The following is a 21,523-nucleotide window of genomic DNA, read 5'->3' as shown; positions in this document are numbered from 1 at the left end:
AGACTTAGGTTGGCTCACTGTTCCAAAGCTAGTTGACTATTTTGACATATGCATGATTCATAAAATTTTATCGCTGGACGTACCAATAGGATTGCGTGAAGCACTGTTGTTTAATCATGAATCAATATCTCGAAGAACACGGCAGTCGGATCATATTTCAACCACTCGCCCCCGCAACAACCATGGAAAACGTACATTCATCTATCGTGCATCCAAATTGTATAACACATTCGCCATAGATCATCATGTGAACCACCTTAGCATGACTTCTTTTAAGCGCCACATTCGCAAAATGTTGGCTGATGCATCGTGATTTTTTTCGTGACCCGCGATTTTGTTCTCATGAAGATGTGTGTGTTTTTATAACTTTTTTATACCGTGCGGTGTTACATTGTATGACGAGGGTATTGGAATAGCCCATTTTGTGTGGAAATACCTGATGATGTGAAATAAAAAAAAAGTGAAATAAATAAAAAGTTTGGGCACTCACAACATCGAGAAATGCTTTAATTCGAAGATATGGAATTTCAAACTTGCAGTTTTCGGATTCTAAGGGGCTAATGCATTGGTATGCCCCCTTAGAATTTGTGACGTCAGCGGAGATCTAACGATTTTTAAATCTTAGACTAAAACCATCGTTAACACGTGCGTGGTATACGCTGCTTTGCGCGCAACGTCTGCCGCACTTTAAGGCTGCCAAATTATTGCTTCCAAATAAAGTCGCTAGTAACAGGGAGATCCCAAAAAGTAAACAAAAGTAAAAGCCTAATATCTTGAAAACCAGTGAATATTTTTCGGTGAAATTTGGTAGATATTCGTTTTCGCTCTTTCTGAACCAAGGGACATCACTTTCATGCCAATTCATTAACTTTTTCGTAGGTGGGAGGGTCCCTTTAAATGCAAAACAAATTAAACATGGCCAATTTCTTATGAAATCATATATTAGTAAATCATAAAATACCTTACTTTTTCAAATAAAATGTAATAATCTTATGACCTTGAAGTCTAGTGATGTGTAAACATTGTCGCTAGACATTAACCGATTGATAATTGTATGATAATCGACAATTTTTTTCGCGATTCACGTGATGATACTTTGTCAGGTGAATTCTAAAATTTTGTTTTGTCCAGGGAATAAATCATAGGCCGATCTGAGAAAACTTTTTGAAGGTGGCAGTCTTCCTTTAATTCGGGGCCGTGCATCTTTCAAATCTACATGTTAACGGGATGATCTAGAATACGTATATCACATCCGGATTAGTTTCCAGATTAAACTATAAAAAACGAGGATTTATAAGTTTTAAAAATCCTATATAAATCCTTAAAAAAAAAAATCTTATAAAAAACGAACTTATAGGATTTATAAGTTTACGGCTCAGAATGTTTCGATGCTTTCAAAGTGTAGTATGCCTACATGCTCTGTCCTCTGACGCGCAATTATCAGCTCGAAGCCATGGACTTGGCGCTAAAAGGTTTTCATTTGTTTAGGCACAATGTTTGTGGTTTCATTCATAAAGTTTTACCGTTTCGACTTTCCTTCAGGAGTCTACTCATCTCGAGTGAAAAATATCAGGCTTATCAACTTATCTATAAATTTATTATGTTTATCTGCCGCCGCTGCCGCCGTGCCTGTCACCGCCAGTCCTCCCTCCCCTGATTTCCCCTCCCCTCCGTCGCCTTTCCTTTTTGGCCAACCGCCGCGGCCGTGTCGCGTCGCCGCTGTTATTTGTGCATCACCCATCCGGGACTGGTGGTGACGGGAGACGCGCACCGGCACCGCTTCCATCCTATCGCCGCTGGGCCGCTATGGCGAATTAATGCAACAATAATTACCCATCTTCCCCATCCCCCCCCCACACACACACACACCATCCCTCTCGGGCTCGCTGCTACTTCCGTTTCCGTCGTATGTCGGCGGCAGCGGAACCTCGGCTCCGACTTTGCCTTCGACTCTGGCTTTGGGATCTGCTCGGGCCTCAGACGCGGCTCTTTTCATCGTCAGAAGTCCGACCGAGATTCGGGGATTTGTGGCGATCTTCCCGCGAAGTTGGCTGAGCGTTCTTGGGAGGAATATCAGAGCCCGGTGGTGGTGGCAGTATGCGCGGCTCCCGGCTGTGCCTTTGTGTAGGGACGGCTTGTGTGTCGGTGTTGAAATCTGCGCTGCGAATGCACGGTAGCTTGGAGGGAGGCGGGATAGAGTTTTAGCGTCAGGCGTGGGTTAGAAAAGCTGTGGCAGAAGGCAGACAGGAAAACGGAGTGTTTATGCCGTCGGAGAATGAGCAGTAAGATTGAATGACACAGGACTGAAAAGAGAATACACAACGGGTCTGTCGGCGTATGACAAGGAAGAACGCTTAATATTTACTGGTTGGAAAGTACGATTTTGTGTTTTGCAACCATCTGGTTTGAACTCTTTGTTTGCGCATTGTTGTTGCCAAGTTTGTTGCACCAATCCGGTTAAAAAGCTGCTTGCCCCTAACAAAAAATAACTATCTGTGATAAAGCCGTCGCCCTCATCAATTTTCAAAAGACGTCACACTGGACGTAGGTATTGAATTGCCATTTGCCGCGTGTCAACAGCATGCACTACTTCCATCTAAAGTTGAAATTCATTTTCAAACAGTGACCGTATTCAATATCGACAAAAAACTGTGCTGCCAAAAGCTACGTTGCTGTTGCATAAAAACATCCGCCATACAAATTGGATTTCCTTGGTTTTTCGTACTATAGTCCGTTTTTCTTATCTTTAGACTTCACTCCAAGATGTGCAGATAACTTAGCACGTGACGTCACACAATTTGATAATAAAAATCAAGCGTCACGCTCATTGCCACTGGCTCTAAAAGCGAACACACCATATGTCTGCTGTGTATCAAGGAAATCTGAGACTTTTATATATCTTTTGAAATTTATATCCATTCGTATACAATAATATGCAATGCTCTCAAAACTTCGGCAAGGAAAACCGATCGGTGCACAAGCGAGACAAGTGGTTTATAATGTTTACCAATATTTTATTCGAAAGAAAGATGAATACCTCAAGCAAGGTGATGAGAGTGCAGCGGCTAGCATTAACGTAGCGAAGGAGACCAGCTCTGCTACTGGAGTGTCGATTGCCTCTGTTAATGCATTCAAGAGTGGAATAGAGACACATGGATGCCAGTCTCCAGCCCGCCAGCGCCCTAACAGGGGGCCACGCGAGTACTTCGACGAGTTTGACCAGTGCGCGTTCAGAAGAATGGTGCATGCCATGTACCTGGAAGGGAAAAAGGTCACTTTGGACACCATTAGAGCGGCAGTTCAGGACAAGTTCGAGCAGACTATCTCGCGCTCAACCATACGAAAGCAGCTGTTCCAAATAGGATTCAAGTTCCGACAAGTGAACAACCGAAAGCTGCTGGTTGAAAAACCTCAGGTGGTGGCAGCCCGGAACGCGTTCCTGAGACGCATTCGGAAGATTAGAAGCTCCGACCCAGAGCGCACTATAGTGTACTTGGACGAGACCTGGTATAACCAGTTTGATATGCGAACGGTCGCGTGGTTGGACAGTGACGACGTGGCCGGCCATAAGCCAGTGACAGGGAAGGGCAAGCGCCTAATCATAGTCGATGCTGGCTCGGACAGCGGCTTCACCCCAGGAGCATTCATGTGTATGAGGACGGACGGCAAGTCTGCCGACTATCACACGTCTATGAACGCGAGCTGTTTCGAGGACTGGTTTCGACTCCAACTTCTGCCGAACCTGCCAGCGAATAGCGTGATCATTATGGATAACGCCTCGTATCATTCAAGATGTGCTAACAAGGCACCTACAGCTAGCTGGAGGAAGGAAGCGATCCAAGAATGGCTGCGGGTACATGATGTCAATCCTGATCCGGACTTGCGGAAGGTCGAGCTTCTTGAGCTGGTTCGCCCTCTGAAACAGACACGCGAGTATGTGTTGGACAAGGTGGCACAGGAGGCCGGTCATGAAGTACTGAGGTTGCCCCCATATCATTGCGACCTCAATCCGATTGAAATGGTTTGGGCAAACATGAAGACGCACGTCCGCCAGTTCAACAACACTGGGCATCTGAATGACGTGGAAAGGCTGCTGCTGGATAGCCGAGACGCCGCGCCACCGGACTTGTGGCGAAACTGCTGCCGCCACGTGCGAGAACTGGAAGTATGCAATGCTCTCAAAACTTCGGCAAGGAAAACCGATCGGTGCACAAGCGAGACAAGTGGTTTATAATGTTTACCAATATTTTATTCGAAAGAAAGATGAATACCTCAAGCAAGGTGATGAGAGTGCAGCGGCTAGCATTAACGTAGCGAAGGAGACCAGCTCTGCTACTGGAGTGTCGATTGCCTCTGTTAATGCATTCAAGAGTGGAATAGAGACACATGGATGCCAGTCTCCAGCCCGCCAGCGCCCTAACAGGGGGCCACGCGAGTACTTCGACGAGTTTGACCAGTGCGCGTTCAGAAGAATGGTGCATGCCATGTACCTGGAAGGGAAAAAGGTCACTTTGGACACCATTAGAGCGGCAGTTCAGGACAAGTTCGAGCAGACTATCTCGCGCTCAACCATACGAAAGCAGCTGTTCCAAATAGGATTCAAGTTCCGACAAGTGAACAACCGAAAGCTGCTGGTTGAAAAACCTCAGGTGGTGGCAGCCCGGAACGCGTTCCTGAGACGCATTCGGAAGATTAGAAGCTCCGACCCAGAGCGCACTATAGTGTACTTGGACGAGACCTGGTATAACCAGTTTGATATGCGAACGGTCGCGTGGTTGGACAGTGACGACGTGGCCGGCCATAAGCCAGTGACAGGGAAGGGCAAGCGCCTAATCATAGTCGATGCTGGCTCGGACAGCGGCTTCACCCCAGGAGCATTCATGTGTATGAGGACGGACGGCAAGTCTGCCGACTATCACACGTCTATGAACTCGAGCTGTTTCGAGGACTGGTTTCGACTCCAACTTCTGCCGAACCTGCCAGCGAATAGCGTGATCATTATGGATAACGCCTCGTATCATTCAAGATGTGCTAACAAGGCACCTACAGCTAGCTGGAGGAAGGAAGCGATCCAAGAATGGCTGCGGGTACATGATGTCAATCCTGATCCGGACTTGCGGAAGGTCGAGCTTCTTGAGCTGGTTCGCCCTCTGAAACAGACACGCGAGTATGTGTTGGACAAGGTGGCACAGGAGGCCGGTCATGAAGTACTGAGGTTGCCCCCATATCATTGCGACCTCAATCCGATTGAAATGGTTTGGGCAAACATGAAGACGCACGTCCGCCAGTTCAACAACACTGGGCATCTGAATGACGTGGAAAGGCTGCTGCTGGATAGCCGAGACGCCGCGCCACCGGACTTGTGGCGAAACTGCTGCCGCCACGTGCGAGAACTGGAAGAGGTGTACTGGCGAGCAGATGGTATGATGGAGGACATCGAGCCAGTGATCGTGTCACTTCAGGATTCGAGCAGTGACGACAGTGACAGTGAAAGTGATTGAGGGCGCATGGGACCTACGATGGCTTCGGTGAACCAAACATACCCAATATACGAGTACGACTCCTGTGTTTCCTGTCTTTTGTAATTTGTATTACGAGTTACTGGTGGTAGATTTGTAGACACTAGCGGGTAATACGAGCAAAACATGTCATCACATTGAAATAGTATGTATATTTGTTAATTTCGATCAATGCTGCATTCATCGCTAAACACACGCTCATATAGCCAACTCGTGTTGGTAGCCTGCGCCGCTGAACACGCATGTCCTGCGGGTTGCCTACCTCCACAGGCATAATTCATCTCCGCCTCTCGTCACGCAGTCTAACCCGTCCACATGATACTTCGTGAGGATTACAACGTCACAGTCAATACTATCGAAAACGCGTTCACTCGAATGTCTGCGATAGCGAACCACAAACCAAGTGCTTCACGACAGTCGCCAGAACTTGTCGCCAGAACTTCGGCTGGAACCAAGCCCTATAGGTCTTGAACTAAAGTCACTGATGATGACTTGTGTCCATTTGCAGAATAGTTCATTTCCAAGTGATATTCGCTTTTATAGGTACCCTTTAATTCATCGGATCGATAGTTCGGTTAGCAATACCAAACTTTATCCAACTTAATTTTTGTAGCAGGTAGGTATAAGTACCTACCTATTTATGTAATACACATTTGTGAGACTACAAATCTGCACTTGCCGCACCCAAGAGCGCCACTCTCCAGCAAGGCCATATATAGGCTCTCCAGGCTTCAAGGCAATATTTTCTGTTTCCGAAGGGCTTGATTTTTTCTAAGCCATGCTTTGTCTCGTGCATATCTTGCGAAACATCTTGGAGTGAAGTCTAAAGATAAGAAAAACGGACTATATCCATCAAACCAATGCATAAAATAACCGGCTTCAGACTGGCTCAATTCTATCACTGGCCCGGTTTATGGGCCACTGGGCAGAAACTAGCATACCCTACCGCGCTGCCGTCATTGGGCGAATTCAACCAGCCTGATTAAATAGTACCCTGCCGTCCGCCCGGTTAGTCCAGCGGTAAGCGCGGCATGAATATGCATGCCGGCAGGCTGACTGATAAACCTGACCCGGACCCGTAATTCGGCACCGTGTTTGGAATGTGAGGGAATGCGAAGCGGGCGGAGCATGACTGGGGGAATGGCGAGTTTGGAATTGGATTCGCCAAAGCCAGTCCGATCTACGATTTCCATTTTCTAAATAATTTTATGTTTGACTGTGCATACGTGGTGCGGGCAGTGAAGGTGAACTATATGGTTTTGTTGGAAACGTTGTGGTTATGGTTACCTAGCCTGTTTTGTTTTGAGGGTGCTGCACATATTCACTTGCTTGAATCTTGGATTGCTTAGCCGGGATTTTCAGCATTACGGGATTACCTTGATTCAAAAAGCAGGCCAAACGATTTAATTCGACGCCAGCATGATGGACTCACAAACCTTTGAATGCACCTTTGAATTGGCTTTCGGGATGCATTTTACGTTTTGATTATGGGCATACACTCAACAGAATACCTGTATAAAACACTACAAGTTTCGACCCCAGTCAAGTTGTTACCATTTGACACATGCGTAAATGCGTTTGATGCTACAGTCGCCACACCGTCTCTCGAGTCAAACTGACGTAGTTAAACTTCAAATGCCCATCTGTCGTCGGCGCTGCCGGCACCATATGAGCCTGATGAGCATATCTCCGGCACACTGTGATTTCATCAGAGCAGCATCACTCAGGCCGGCAATAACAGTCCGCCACCCGTCCCAACGCGGCTGCATGGGCCGTACCGCGCCGCGACTCTCGTCCGCCTGTAGAGTCGCTGTCAGGCGGCCAAATGTTGGCAAGCGCGTTATTGTACCGTGCTGAATTTAGATTCAGCGAGCCTAGACAGCGCTGCTGTAAGTTTGAATGCGAGATATTATTTTTTTCGTTATTTTCGCCTTTGGATTATACACCCAGGGAGTTTCACGAGTGAGACCAAATATGGATCCAAACAATCACGGAGTTAATGTAGCTTCAAATGGTCTATTACTTCGTCACCGTCAGCTCAAGCATAGATCCAACTAGATTTCATCGAATCAACACAACCCGAGATAGATTCCTTTGTCAGATCATCACAGACACAGACAGGGTCCTTTGTATGATCGGCCCAGACCCAGACACTAGGTAGGCTACTTTGTTGGACCACGGATCACCTAACGGATCGGCAACTCTCCCCGCTTCCCATTGTTATCGGTGTACCCGCGGAGCGGGCTGCCATCTAGCGGCGCGGATATCTTCACTAAGGAGGGGAGCCGGCCGCCCGCCGCAACCAGTGTTAAAAGGCACGGGGAAACGGGTGTGAACGCAACACCCGTCCGTCGTTTACATCCTCAGGATGTTCAGATCAAGTTCAAATCCTTCTCCTCCACGCAGCAACTCTCGATCCGGACTGGACAGGCAACTTTATCTCATGCGGGCTGCTCCCTTGAAGCGCACCACTGCTCCCTAGGGAGCACACCCGTAGCCGGGTGCAGAGAGTGCTTGGGGGGCTGGTCGTCCTGTCCATTGGGACGGGCTCAGCCCCGGTGACTCTCTAGGGTGCCTGTCCATACCAATGTTTCCCCCAATTCCTATAATCCTTCCGGCTCTGCAATGGTCTCAATGGACCGAAAGGGCCTAACCCAACGAAACAAAAACAATCAAAGGTTGTGAACGGATTAAATTACAGAGTCTCTCTAACAGCTGGAATGTTACCATAACATGGAAATGTTACATACTTTATTCCCTAATCAGCTGGAGCATGCATAATGATACAAATGTTTCTAGTCATGCTTGAGTTGTATGAGCAAGAACCACGTCCTCGCAACTTTAACGTCGTTTTTGGCCGTACACGAAGCCACCTTTCCTCATCCGTCTGCCCATAGTACGAGTTCATCCTCTGTTCCTATCTCGATGGTCACAGGCTACCAGTTGGAGTAGATAACATCGGAGCAAATCCAACGAGCTGGCCATTAACGTGACTATAGGTGGATCTCGGCCCCTGTTTCACGATACGACCCTCCCCGCCGCTACAAGGTATTGACACTTAGCCGGTTTCCATTAAGACGTTGGCAACATTGTGAAGTTTGCTTACGTTTCCATAGGAACGGAGGCACCCATACCTGATGATGCTAGGTACTGGGTAACAGCGTGCTGCTAAACAGTGCTCGTATAGCTTTGGCCCCGAGGCTGGTTTAGCCACGTGTTACATCAGACATCTCAAAATATCTGTGGCTTAGAGCCAGGTCAGGTCATTTTGCACCCTATATATTGCCGCATACTCAATACTCTCTCTCTCTCTATATGCATAATAATATGTGTAATACTAATAATAATTCAATAAGAGCAAATTGAAAGGCGTCTCATTTGGTCTGGGCGGGTCATCCTTAACACCCTCAAACATCGGGTTACATGTATGTAAACAGTGGAATAAAAACGTTCACCAGCAGTTTTTTACTATAACTTTTGATAGAGACGTGCTAGAGCGATGAAAACACGTCAGATGTGTTCAGCTCGACGATACGGATCGACTGATATGCAGAATGACCCTTTCCGGTCAGGTCATGACCTTCACCTGACGTAAGATTTTCAAAATGACCTTTCAAGGTCAACCTATAGTTCATTCGACGCGTCTCGACGAGAGGAACACGATGCTGGCAAAAGTAATGTCGTGGCTCGTTTGAGTCAAAAGATATTACCGAAAAAAACGTTTTTCGTAAACACGGCTATTTTTGGAGATTTTGCTCTCTGGACGCTAAACCGTTGACCTGAGGTTAAAGGGACCCTCCCACCTTCAAAAAAGTTAATGAATTGGCATAAAAGTGATGTAGCGTGAATCACAAAGAGCGAAAATGAACATCTACCAAATTTTACCGGAAAATATTCAACCGTTTTCGAGATATAAGACTTTTATTTTTGTTTACTTTTTGGGAAATCCGCTGTTTCTATGACGTCACATAAAGGTTTTCTTTACGTCGGCATTTGGAAGCAATAATTTGGTATCAAAGTGCGACAAATATTGCGCGAATGATGCGTTTATCTTATCAAGGTCAATATATGATGGCCAACAAAGGGTTCCAGGACAATTCTTCTTATGGCATTTTTTCGTATCGCAATTCTTCGTCTGCAAATCTTCGTCAGGGCATTTATTCGTATCGCATTACTTTGTCTCGCATCAGGGTATATGAAAATCGGCTCGCATTTCTTCTTCAACGCAAATATATGCAAGAGTAAGCATTGATGGACAAATAAATGCACCGACGAAGATTTGTAGACGAAGAAATGCGGACGAAGAAATGTCATGCGAGGATTCGTTCGGGTACCATGACATTTATGTGATTTCAAAGTCAAGGTTCACAGCTGATCTGCTAAATCAAGCCAAGAATCCAAACTATCAAAAAACTATAAATATTTGTTTGTCTGTCACAGAGGTCTCAAGCAATATAAGGTTGACATATGTTGAATCAAAAATCTACTGCCACAACTCACATCTCCTGCCTTAGTTTATCATTGTTGTTGTTATCAACTTGCTTTCAAGAGAAGCCAGTAGGTCTGATATCACTTCAGATGATTGTTTCAAGATCTGAGTTCAAATGGAATTAAAAGCAAGATCAAGATGAAACAGGGATTATTGCTGTTAAAGTAGTTTGGCCATGATACAACAGGCACATAAATCATTAGCCAAATCAAATACTGGTTGGTTTGTCAAGATGTTTATTGTCTGTCGTCTCTCGAGCTGCTATGAACACTGAACGCTCTCACTCTTACTTTAAAGAGAGTAGTTTAAGTTGAATGGTAGTGAGCTGTAATTAGACAAAGCAGCTATTCAGTGCTCACATCAAGCCAGGCTAGGAAATGGCATCAACTGTGGTGGGACTCATGGGAGGAAGCAGGTTCGGCAGGCCTATGTTGTAAACTTCTGTTGTGTCTTGTGTTTGATCAACTGATGTTTTCTGCTCTGTTTTGTGCAGTGATAGTAGCAGGTAACTGCATGTTTGTCAAATTATGTGAATAAACGAATTCATAACGTTGCATTTTTCTCTCCATGCAAGGAACGAGTAAGATGTTGTAGAAAATGTAATAGAGGGCTGCATTGGTGATTTCATGCACTTTATCAGAGCTTTATTTAGAATTGCTTTCCTGAAAGCTACACACAGGCCACAGCACTGAAATTCACAATGTCATAGCTTTTGGCAGAAAAAAAGAAAAGACTTGCCTAGGTAAAATTGGCTGAAAGTATGGCAGAGCAGGTCTTGATGCGTATGCCCATCCGTGTGCTTGCCGAAGCCGAACTGACTGCAACACATTAACTCTGACCCACCATGGTGGCTGGCATATCCTGAACTTTCACCACTCTAAACAAGACAACTTTCAGCCCTCAGCATTGTATTAAAACACTGTACATGGCAGTTGACACTCAAAATTTGTTTCAGTGCCATCCACGGACAACATCAGTCGCCATTCACCAGGCCAGTAAAAACAGAATAGATAATAGCTTCAAACCCATGTAGTCAGAGTTACTAGGTCTGCACCTCAAAACAAAATCCAGGTGACATTCACCACGCCAGTAAAAAAAAACAGGTAGGTACTTAGGTAACGTAACAGCTTCAAATCTGGTAACATGTTGGTCGGACTTAACACTACCATATGTACATGGAATAATATGATACCAAACAATAGTGCAACCATTCTGGACAACAAAAGTGTATGATAAAATTAATTTAGAATACTTTGGCAGCATGATTTACGAGCACAGGCAGGTGTTACCTACCAGCCTTCTCAATGCTCGTAAAACCAACATTGTAGTTTTGATTTTACCTTACATGATAACACACTTGGCTGCAATGGCACATTTAATTTAACACTGTGAAAAGACAAGTTATAACCACTTCACAAGCACAATTGCACCTCATGCCGACATCCTTTTCCAAAGACAGTCGGCAGCGTCTTTCGTCAAAACTGGAAGATCAATCCCCTTTCAACTGTTAACATCAAAAAATTTTTCTTCATGGTGTGATCTCCTATGGAAACCTTGCGGGAAAAGAATTAATGTCAATTGTCAGCTCTTCAAATTTCTTTGGACTTAAACTTGCAGTACCATATCCAGTTTGCTTTGATATTTTGTTTTTCATTCCATGTTGAAGTTGAACACCAAGCTCCAGATATAGCAGGCAGCTTGATCATCTTCGGCCTTGGTATAATATCAGTCCAAGTTCCAGTGGTGGGTATATTCTAATATTCAAATTAAAATGAAAAGCAATAGGCTTTCTCAGCGCCGACGACGGATTTCACGTTGATAAAAAAGAGAGCTCAAGGTCAGCAAAACTCGGGTTCAAGGAATGGCGGGCGTTGAAATGACTGCTGACGTCATCAACAAACCGCTAATGGTTAAGAGATAGGGACTAAGCTGGTCCCACCCTGCAAGTAAAGGGAAGAAATTTCTTGAACACCATAAAGCTGCGGGGGTTGCGACCAGGATAAATGGTGGTTTCTGAGCCTGGCCGCAAACTTGGCTATCTCAACTCAAAACTAATGTTAAGGTGGGATGGTCCCTTTAAATCTGTGAATAAAACTCAGAAGGACCTGTGAAAGAGCTATCGAATGCGCTTTTCCGCGCCTCTGTAGTTCTGTTGGTTCCCAAGTTATGCGTCGGATGTTTCGAAAATTGTTGAAATAGACAAAATTTGCCTTTAATGACCTCTGGTGACCCGACCTTTGATCTGACCTAAAAAAATGACCGAAGTATTTCCGCCATTATTTTTACGCCCTTTGGAATGCCGCTTACCCCGTGTGGCTACGTAGCCCAGAAGCCGAGTTAGGAGGGGGCGGGGGTTTCATACACCCTCGGCCCGGCGCGGTTGGTACCGTGTACCGGCCCGGCGTGGGTTTATACTTTATGCAAGTAGGATATTTGTGAAAGTTATAGATTTAATTTAATCGGCAGATGAATATTTATCAAAAATGTACTCATGAAATATATGTAAGAGATGACAGCGATCGGAAAATTACCAATTTAGCGATGGACGCTAGGTCGCCCACGTGGGTATGAAAACAACGATTTTCATGACAAAGGATACGATCTCAAATACTTAACCTGTCTCTAACGATTCTTGCCATTCTCATTTATACCATAGGTATCTTCTGAGCTAGCTGAGAAACCATGTTCCGCAGAAAAATCACTTAATTAGCTCCGACACGACGCCCTCAACACGCACGAGGCCGGCCGCTTCCTTAGTGAAGATAGTTCACCTAAATGCCCACCAGGTGGCAGGGGAGACAGGTCGCGGGGGGGAGTTGCCGATCCGTTATGTGATCCGTGGTTGGACCAACCCGTACACCCGGACAGTCTCCTCCCCTGCAGTTGACTCGGCTCATTGTCCTCTCTACTATCGGCGGGGATTCCTGACTCCTGAGTCGGCCGGCCGGTGCCGGCGCAGTGCGCTCGTCGTTCGGGCCTTTCAGGGCTCCGCTCCGGCGTTCCTTCGCATCATAAGCCCATTCTTTCTGTCAGACCAGTGACGTCATCGGCGTGTTATTTCTGGCAGATTTAATTGGCTTTGTTGGCTTTGTTGGCTTTGTTGGCTTTGTTTGTTTGTTGGCGTAATTGGCATTGTTTTTGCGCTGGGTCGGAGGTTGAGTTGCTATAGATTGGGGTTTGCTTAGTTTGGGTCATTAAATAGATATTAATGTTGAAATTCCGTTTCCGAATTTCGAAGTTTTTTTCCGCTCATTTTAACCCGGCAGTTGCTGGGGTATTTCGCCACCCACCGTTTGCTGGGGGGGGGGGGGGGGGGCGTTAAACGCCCCCAGCCGATAACTCGAGAACCTATAGGCGCAGCGAAACGCACTAGGCGGCAAACGAAAGAACGCGACGAGACGCTTCAGATGAGTACTTTAAAGTTGAATTTTGAGGTCACAGGTCAGGTCAAGGTCAGGTCAAACACCTGAAATCGGGCTTTCAGTAGCATGGACTTCAGGACTTCGCAATGGGCGCCTCTCGTCATAAACTCCAAAACGGTGCAAAATCCTTCATATAAGGCCTACAAGAGTGTCAGCTCCATGTAGGGGTCAGTCAAGCATAGGTCAGGGTCAAGGTCAGGTCAACCGGGTAGGCACATATCCCCGAAAATCAAAACTGATATTCGCAGCCTGTGACACATGTTTTATGGGTAATTTTGAGCGTAGAGCACGATGGTGACATTCATTTTATCATATGTGTACGTGTTACGCTCAAAAAGTTCAATTTAAAAAATGCATGTATCATGGTCGTGAAGAAGTCACGAGAAATTGCCAAGATTCAGTTCAAGATTTTGGGAAATGCGGAACGATAATCAATAATCGAAGATAGCCATTTGATTGTTCATGGTATTGGCAGTCTAATGGCGTTTAGGCAATGTCTGTATGTCTATTCTGTGATTTTATATGATTTTTCGAACATATGCCGTTTTTGGTCGAAAACTCAGAAATCATGACGTCACTAAAACCTCGATATCTCAAAAATTTTCTGACCGATTTTTTTGAAACTTTGTCACAATAAACTTCAATCAATTCCTTACAGGTACCCAAATTTTGGCGCGCCATTCTTATACTATGGCCCGGCGAAAAAAGTGGGGCATTTAACGCCCCCCCCCCCCCCCAGCAACTCGCGGGTTAACAGCTGAGCAGCGAGCACCTTACCGCGCTGTCTTCATTGAGCCAGCTGCTGAGACAATGCTTTGTCTCGGCAACTGGAGAACGCTAGCGTGTGCACGCAGTGTCACGGTCGGCTGAGCAGTGAGCTTCTTATATTGTCTCCACTGAGACCTCTGGTTTGTCTCGACAGTTTGAGAATGCCGGCATGTACCCACTGAGTAGTGAGTACCTTACGCTATCTCCACTGAGAACTCGGGTTTGTCTCGGCAGCTGGAGAACGCTGGCGTGTGTCCTCGGTGCCGCGGCCGGCTGACGCTCCTGGATCCGAGCGGCGCCGCTGTGTGGTCCACCTCTGCCGAGAGGGCCCGACTTCACTCCGTGAGACAGTTCAACCACCGCAACCACAGCGGGGTCGTCTACAAACTGTGGCAGTACCCAGATACCGGTGAGTCGATTTTGGATATATACGTATGCAATCTTTAACAGTATCGAACGGTTAGTGGGGGGTCGGATTTACAATTACTGTGACAGAACCTTCTCTTATTTAGCCTTGAGATTGGTCGTCGACAAACTATACATGTATGTAAACTATGTGAGTAGCTATACGATAGTTTTAGTAGAGCCATTTGAAACATCTGGCTGTCATCTGGCCAGAGCACTGGCCACGGAGCAGTGCCATCCACAGTCTTCATTCAGCTGGCGGTATTACGTGTCGCACGTACAAGAGGAGTAGGACAATCGCCAGTAATCAGATACACTAGGCAGATAAGGTAGCCCTGGACTCTGCAGACCAGCGACACTCGGAATGAAGTCAGGGGACGTCCTCCCGATATTCGTGGGACGCCCCCAGCTCGATGCTTGGGACGCCCCCAGCCCGATATTCGTGGGACGCCCCCAGCTCGATGCTTAGGACGCCCCCAGCCCGATGCTTGGGACACCCCCAGCCCGATGCTTGGGACGCCCCCAGCTCGATGCTTGGGACGCCCCCAGCTCGATGCTTGGGACACCCCCAGCTCGATGCTTGGGACGCCCCCAGCCCGATATTCGTGGGACACCCCCAGCCCGATATTCGTGGGACACCCGCAGCTAGATGCTTGGGACGCCCCAGTCCGACCTCGGGGGACGTCCCTGGTGAACAAGGCGACCATTACTGACTTTGTTAGGGCAGCGCCGGCGGCAGCTGCTACCAACCTATCAGCGCATATTCGCTGCATTTACCGTAAACATTAGCTAAAACAGGCAGAGGAAGCAATGCCGCTAGTGTATCGAAAGTACTAACTCTTGTGTGAATCTTCGAAGCGTTTTGATTTAAGAAAACGCGACGCTCTATTCTCATTTTCTTGTTTATCGAACATCATCCCAAGTCCTTTTTCGTCAACATGATCTCCGCCCTGTGGGTTTAGTAGCAGCGCGCGGCCTTTGTGTCACGGTGTTTGCTGTTTGGGCTCTGTTTTTGCCGCTGTGTGCGGCGCCGTTAATACGATTGAGTGAAGCCGGCCGGGCGTACTGGGACAGAGTGGGAGTAATGGAGCGGAGAGTGTCGTGTTGGGCCGTCACTGGCGTCCTGCTGGAGGCCACTGACCTGTCAATGTAGGTCACTGATCTGTTACTGGAGGTCACTAACAGCCGCTGGAGGTCACTGACCTGCCACCGGGTGTCACTAACCTCCTGATTGAGGTCACTACTGCGTAAGAGGTAGTGATCTGTCGCTAAAGATCACTAACTTACTACTGGAAGATCTCACTGACCTGCTATTGAGGATCACTCTAGCTTGTTACTGACGATCATCGAACACGCTGTAATGAACTGCCAGTGTTGTCGAGGAGGCGGAAAATAGGCATTTTCTTAGCGTTTCTCAGTGATTCCATAATGGTGCAATTTCGCCGGCCTTGTGACCCATTTGAGCCATTTCAGCTTTTGCCTTTCTGAAAAGTATCAACAGCGCAGTTTCAAGTAAATTGAAGACATTTCATCAAAGGGATAGAAGTTCGTTCGTTCAAAATCACACTTAAAGGGACTATCCCACCTTCTAAAATGTTGTTAAAACCAGTTAAATTGTGCCCGACTTTATAGATAGGATGACCAGGAACACGGTTCTGGCATTTATTTTTCATTAAACATCTTAGGCTTCCCGTATTCCAAACACAAACTTTCAAATATTGTATTGTATTGTATTGACAATTAAAACACTTTCCATATTAAAATGGCTATTCTGAGTGTCGCGTCTGAGTTAAAAGGGGAAAATGAGTTAAAATGCACCCAAATCACAGCACTCAGTAAACATATCGAACCATTCACTCATCCCTAAATACGTAAAAACCACTCGGAAACAGAGCGTTTAAAACTTCCCATAGAGAGGCTCCTAAAATCATGGGGCAGGCGATTATATAACTGGGCGATGCTGTAGAGCAGACGGCGCCTCCCTGCTTCGGTCCTCACGCGTGGGAGAGCCAGATCAGTGTCCCGCCTTGTCGAGCGTGAGCGCAGGGAAGAGTTGGTCAGGATTTGAGAGGATATAGTCTCCGGCTCCCCAGTGCAGCGTATTTTGTGAAGGAAATTGAGTGAGTGGATTTCGAACAGCTGACGGGCGGTGGGCCAACCCAGTTCCTCTCGCACGTCCGATATGTGGTCAAATTTTCTTCGGCCAGACACAACGCGCAGCGCAAAATTGATGACTTTTTGGAGACGTTGTATGTTTTTGTCCGAGCCGTTTCCGTAGACCGAGAGACAATAACGGACGTGCGAGAGGACCAAGGCGCTGACCACAGTAGGCAGGAGTTCACTAGGGATGTGGTGACGCACGTGGGACAGCCCGATGAGAATACCGTTGCATTTTTGGACGAGGGCCGATACGTGAGAGTCCCAGGTGAGGTGCTTGTCAAAAATCACGCCAAGGTTCCTCACCGTAGGGCCCTCACGGATCGTGTCCTCACGGAACCGAATCGTGATGGGATCCAAGCCACGGCAATTTTGACGAGAGCCAAACATGATGAGTTCAGTTTTGTTAGTGTTAACTTTCAAACCGTTGGTATGAAACCAGGCGTCAAATGAGTCCAAAATTTGTTCCAAAGTTGCAATGAGATGAGGGAGGGAGTCTTTTTTGCCAGATAGTAAGATTTGAGTATCGTCAGCGTACTGCACCACGTGCGCCCCAGGGGCGTAGAGGGGGAGGTCATTGGCAAATATTTGGAACAGGAGCGGACCGAGCGAGGATCCTTGGAACACGCCGATAGGATTGGGTAGAGGATCGGAGAGGACTCGATTTCCTCGCCCAAAATTACCTCCTTCCCCAGGCCACATTACTGTCATAAAGCTGATTCTTTTTAGTTTTTACTCTGTAGGCACCACAACAAAGTTCAGACCAAGTTTTAAGCGATTTTTCAACGAACAAACCCATTTAAATCAGAATGACTAAACGAGGTGACGTCACACTAACGGTCGCTCCATGTTGAAGATAGGGCCTTGTACGGGGACCCGCAGTTGCTACTGTACAGCGACCCTGAGTAAATTGTCCCAGCACCCTCACAGGGAACAACGATAAGCTGTCAGAGGACACGCACAGAAAACCTCAGCTGCTCTTGTACAGGGACCGGCAGTCGATATCAATGTTATCGGTTGTTACTGGACAGGACAGACGGCTAGAGTTGGGGTTCGTGTACAGTAGCAACTGCGGGTCCCCGTACAAGGCCCATTTTCAAATGAAGGGAACGAATTTCTTCAACACCAAGAGGCCGCGGGGGTTGCAACCTAGATAGATAGTGGTTTCTGAACCTCGCCGCAAACTTGGCTATCTCAACTCAAACCCCATGTTAAAGGTGGGATAGTCCCTTTAACCACTACGAAGTTTGGTAGCCTGATTCATTCATTGTCGCTTCATCACAGCTTTTTATTTATGAAACTAATGCTGTGAAGTTATCTTCCTTCGCTGTTTTCTTTCCTTTATAATTAAGCTTGGCGATTTCTCAGTCGGCTTACGCTCTGGTCTAAAAACGTCGCCTCCCTCAGTCTTGGGTAAGACCCGATCATCATCGCGCCGAGGCAGCGACTCTGAAATGGCGGCGGCGCCGCTACGCCACGCCCGGTCGATAAAACGACACCGCTCTAGAGCTCAGCAAAAGACGGCGGCTTTATAGCGCGCCGCGCCGCTCCTGTGTCTCCCTTTGTCTTCTCTGCATTTCTCTCTCTCTCTCTCTCTCTCTCTCTCTCTCTCTCTCTCTCTCTCTCTCTCTCTCTCTCTCTCTCTCTCTCTCTCTCTCTCTCTCTCTCTCTCCTCTCTCTCTCTCTCCCTCTCTCTCTCTCTCTCTCTCTCTCTCTCTCTCTGTCACATACTCGCGCTCTTTCTCTTTTCTCACCTCAGTTTTTCCCTTCTCCCTCCCTCTACATTTTATCACCCCGCCGTGCCACCGTTGAACTTTCGCCGGGCGATGCGTTAAGCGTGATCAGACACACCTCTGTGGAGATAGTGAACCTCATCCACGCTTCCTCGAATCGATTCCTTTGTTCATCGTGGAGTTGCGAAGCGTTGGAGGGCGCGTTGGGTGACAAATGAGCGTTCTTCTTCATAGTGCTTATCTCGGATATGCAGTATGCACTTCGCGAAAACTTTAAATATCATGAAGATGTACGTTAATCGTTATTTTCACCTTCAATCGCCTATGATGGAATGAAGCGAGCATCTATTCTGCGTTTCCCGAGCTACGTTCGGTACTTCAGACTTTGCCAGTGGTTGCGGGGCTTAGCTCACTCGGGACACACGTTTTGCCCTGGTTCCTGTACCAAAAACGGTCGTCTGGTCAGCCTCACTGTCTGACTGCTAACTGCTTCCCCAGTGTGGGTTGCACCTCCCCTCACCAATCGCCGTAATGGGATGGTCCGGTCGTGGTCTCTGTGTCTACGGTATGGCCTTTGTTTGCTTCTGATCAGTGGTGGCTATGTGCCGTCTGGACGACGGCCATATATGGTGTTTGTTTGTCAGTGATGGGTGTTTGTTTGTTGTTGTTTTAAGTGGCATACAGAGGCTGGTAACGGGGAGCATTCATTCTGGCCAGGGTTCATAATGTCCAGGGTACGCTATGCCCAGTGTCAAAATGGCCAGTGCCTTGAATGGGCCAGAGTTCATAATGTCCAGGGATTGCATGGTCCAAATGTGGCCAACTGGCTGCAGATAGGGTGTGGCGTTTTTTGTATTATATTTCACTTCGGTTTTGTCACTTAGGTTTCATAGCTATGTTTCGTATGCGCTTGACGTCATGCGGCTTCAAAAATAGCATGTGGAATGTGTTGACTTCGGAGAAATGGAGCAGGCGTCTGTCTTCTGTTTCTGTCGTATTTGTTTCTGTCATCTGTTTTTGTCATATTCTCTTCCTCTCTCCATCTCCCTCTTTTTTTCTCCCTCTTCTTTCTCTCTCAACTGTCTCTGTATGCCTCTCTTTTCCTCCCTTTGTTTGTTCCCTATACCTATTGATTGTTTCTATCACTATCTTCTTTCTTGTTCTTACCCTCGGGCACTGATCCTCTGTTTTCCTTTTGCTCTCCCCAGCGCCATCGCCGAACCCTGTTTCCGGTCAGCCCTTCCTCCCCTCTCTCCCTAACTTAACCCTCTCTCCTCGACCCCACCCACTCTCTCTCTCCCTCTCTCCAATCTCCTTTGCTCTCCAAACCACCACCCTTCTGCGGGTCCTCGCCACTCCTCTCTCCCCTCCCATGACCCATCCTCCCCTCCCCGCCGCCAACCCATCATCTCCGTCGTCAGCGGCAGCCGTCCCCAGTCATCCTCACCCCGGTCACGTGATTTCCCCACCCCTCCCCTCCCCTTCCGGCGGCGGCTGTGATTGCCCCACCCCTCCCCCAGACAGGGCGGGGGCAGCGCCGGGCTGGGCTCATAGTTCATCGTCCTTGCAGTGACCTCCAGGGCCCACCATGGACGGATTCGGAGCTCTGTCAAACGGTGACGACTGGATTTGGTCCGCTCCGGCGTTTTGTTGAACTTATACCAGTAGGCGTGCGTGGAATAGCAATTCATTGTATCATGGATCAGTGCATGCATATTGCATATTTCATAAGTTGGTTGCAAAGTCCGCATAGTGGGAATTCACACAATGTGAATGATCCACAAAGAAATTCTCGGCACGTTCCGTCCACCAAATCGTCCGCCCGGTTCGGACGTACAGTTTGGTAAGGATCTCACGGCGCCGGTTGTCGGCCGACGGCAGCCCCGAGTGCCGCCGTTTCCGTCGACTGGCCGTGTTGTCGCTGAGTTGTGGCGTCGTCGCGTCGTTCCGCCTGCGGCCAGAGAGCGCGTCGAAACCGACGGCTACGGGCACCCGGTCTGAATCCGGGCGGTGAGCTGTCCAATAAATTGGCCCGGCCAAATAACGGCCGGCTGGACTGCGGGCGGTGCGTGCGGAGCGGGGAGCGACCACCGAGTCTGTCCCGTGGGATGGTTGTGCGGGTATTGGGTGTCGCGAGAGAAAGACGTCACAGAATGCCTGGCGCAGTTTTAATAACGTGGTCAAGTCCCTTGAGTGCGTGCAAGAATGCGGTAGAAATGTCAGTATAAATTGAAGATGATGTGATGTTAGGCTATTAAAAGCTTATTTCAATCACAGGATGCGTGTTGTATCATTTAGAATGTAAACACGAGATAGGCAGTAGACGAACTCTTCACTTCTAGCTTGGACTGCTCAATCCTCCAATCTGGTATGTAGTTGTTGCTTGTATTCCGTACCCTGGGGATCCGAAGCTGAGGTTAGAAGCGTACTTTTGACCAACCACATTTCAAGTGTTGAAGACTTAATATTACCAATATTACTTTCTTTTCTTGTTTCTCGCTTTCGAGTTTCGATAGTTTTATTAACTTTGTCATCCTCGTTTTTTCAAACCAAATCGAAGTATTTTCGCTTCGCCTCCAATGTCTTATCATCGTTTCGGATTTATTTTGGGCCGAGTTAACTTCTGCAATCTGTATAAGCGCGAGACACAGCCTAACTGTCTGTCGGCTTTGTCCGTGTTTCCTGAAATCGGGGCCAATTCAGCTCATTAGTTAGTGACTAGTGAGCAAATGCAGCGGCCCTTCTCCCGCTATTGCCGTCTGGGCTTGTAGACTGTACCGCCAGACTCCGCTGTGCTGCGGCACAGTCTACCTAGCCAGTTTCCAGCGCCCGGCCGTGCGCTTGGCATGGTGTGTTGCTGACGTGATATGATATATTTACTGTGGATTGTGAAGACGCTGGACTGCGAGTTCTCTTGTGTCACTGATGAAAGACCACTCCTGAAAATAAATCGGTTTTTAGGCAGAAGGACTTATTTTCACAGTGCAGTGGCAAGATGGCATACCCACTAGGGCTAGGCATTTGAATGCG

The 21,523-nt window shown here is 47.4% G+C and overlaps 2 protein-coding genes across 3 annotated transcripts in view; both read left to right on the top strand.

The window, feature by feature from the left end:
* The window catches only part of LOC122391926, an 85,847-nt gene that overhangs the window by 38,000 nt on the left and 26,324 nt on the right, over window positions 1-21,523 (top strand). Inside the window, exon 11 of the mRNA XM_043386271.1 lies at window positions 14,433-14,607. Within this exon, the coding sequence (XP_043242206.1) occupies window positions 14,433-14,607 (175 nt within the window). The remainder of the gene's footprint in view (window positions 1-14,432; window positions 14,608-21,523) is intronic.
* LOC122391939 lies at window positions 2,732-5,944 on the top strand. 2 transcript variants are annotated; one of them, XM_043386295.1, is made up of 2 exons: window positions 2,732-2,992; window positions 4,227-5,944. In XM_043386295.1, exons 1-2 carry the CDS (start codon window positions 2,939-2,941, stop codon window positions 5,499-5,501), a joined length of 1,329 nt encoding a protein of 442 aa, XP_043242230.1. In that variant the 5' UTR covers window positions 2,732-2,938; the 3' UTR covers window positions 5,502-5,944. The 2 variants fall into 2 exon arrangements, with proteins under 2 accessions (XP_043242230.1, XP_043242238.1); XM_043386303.1 differs by having other exon boundaries at window positions 2,732-4,165; window positions 5,400-5,944.

The sequence above is a fragment of the Amphibalanus amphitrite genome, unplaced genomic scaffold, assembly GCF_019059575.1.
Source record: "Amphibalanus amphitrite isolate SeventyFive unplaced genomic scaffold, NRLGWU_Aamphi_draft 000022F_arrow, whole genome shotgun sequence".
In the NCBI taxonomy this organism is placed as follows: Eukaryota; Metazoa; Arthropoda; class Thecostraca; order Balanomorpha; family Balanidae; genus Amphibalanus; species Amphibalanus amphitrite.
Note: the sequence above shows the minus strand (reverse complement) of the source record. Positions and strands in the feature narration are given on the sequence as shown.

What these genes read in the sequence shown, in the direction of transcription:
- LOC122391939 (XM_043386295.1), top strand. Translation starts at nt 2,939, where the DNA reads ATGCTCTCAAAACTTCGGCAAGGAAAACCGATCGGTGCACAAGCGAGA. An exon ending in GTGCACAAGCGAGACAAGTG is followed by an intron (nt 2,993 to 4,226) that starts GTTTATAATGTT and finishes GCGAGACAAGTG; the next exon opens with GTTTATAATGTTTACCAATA.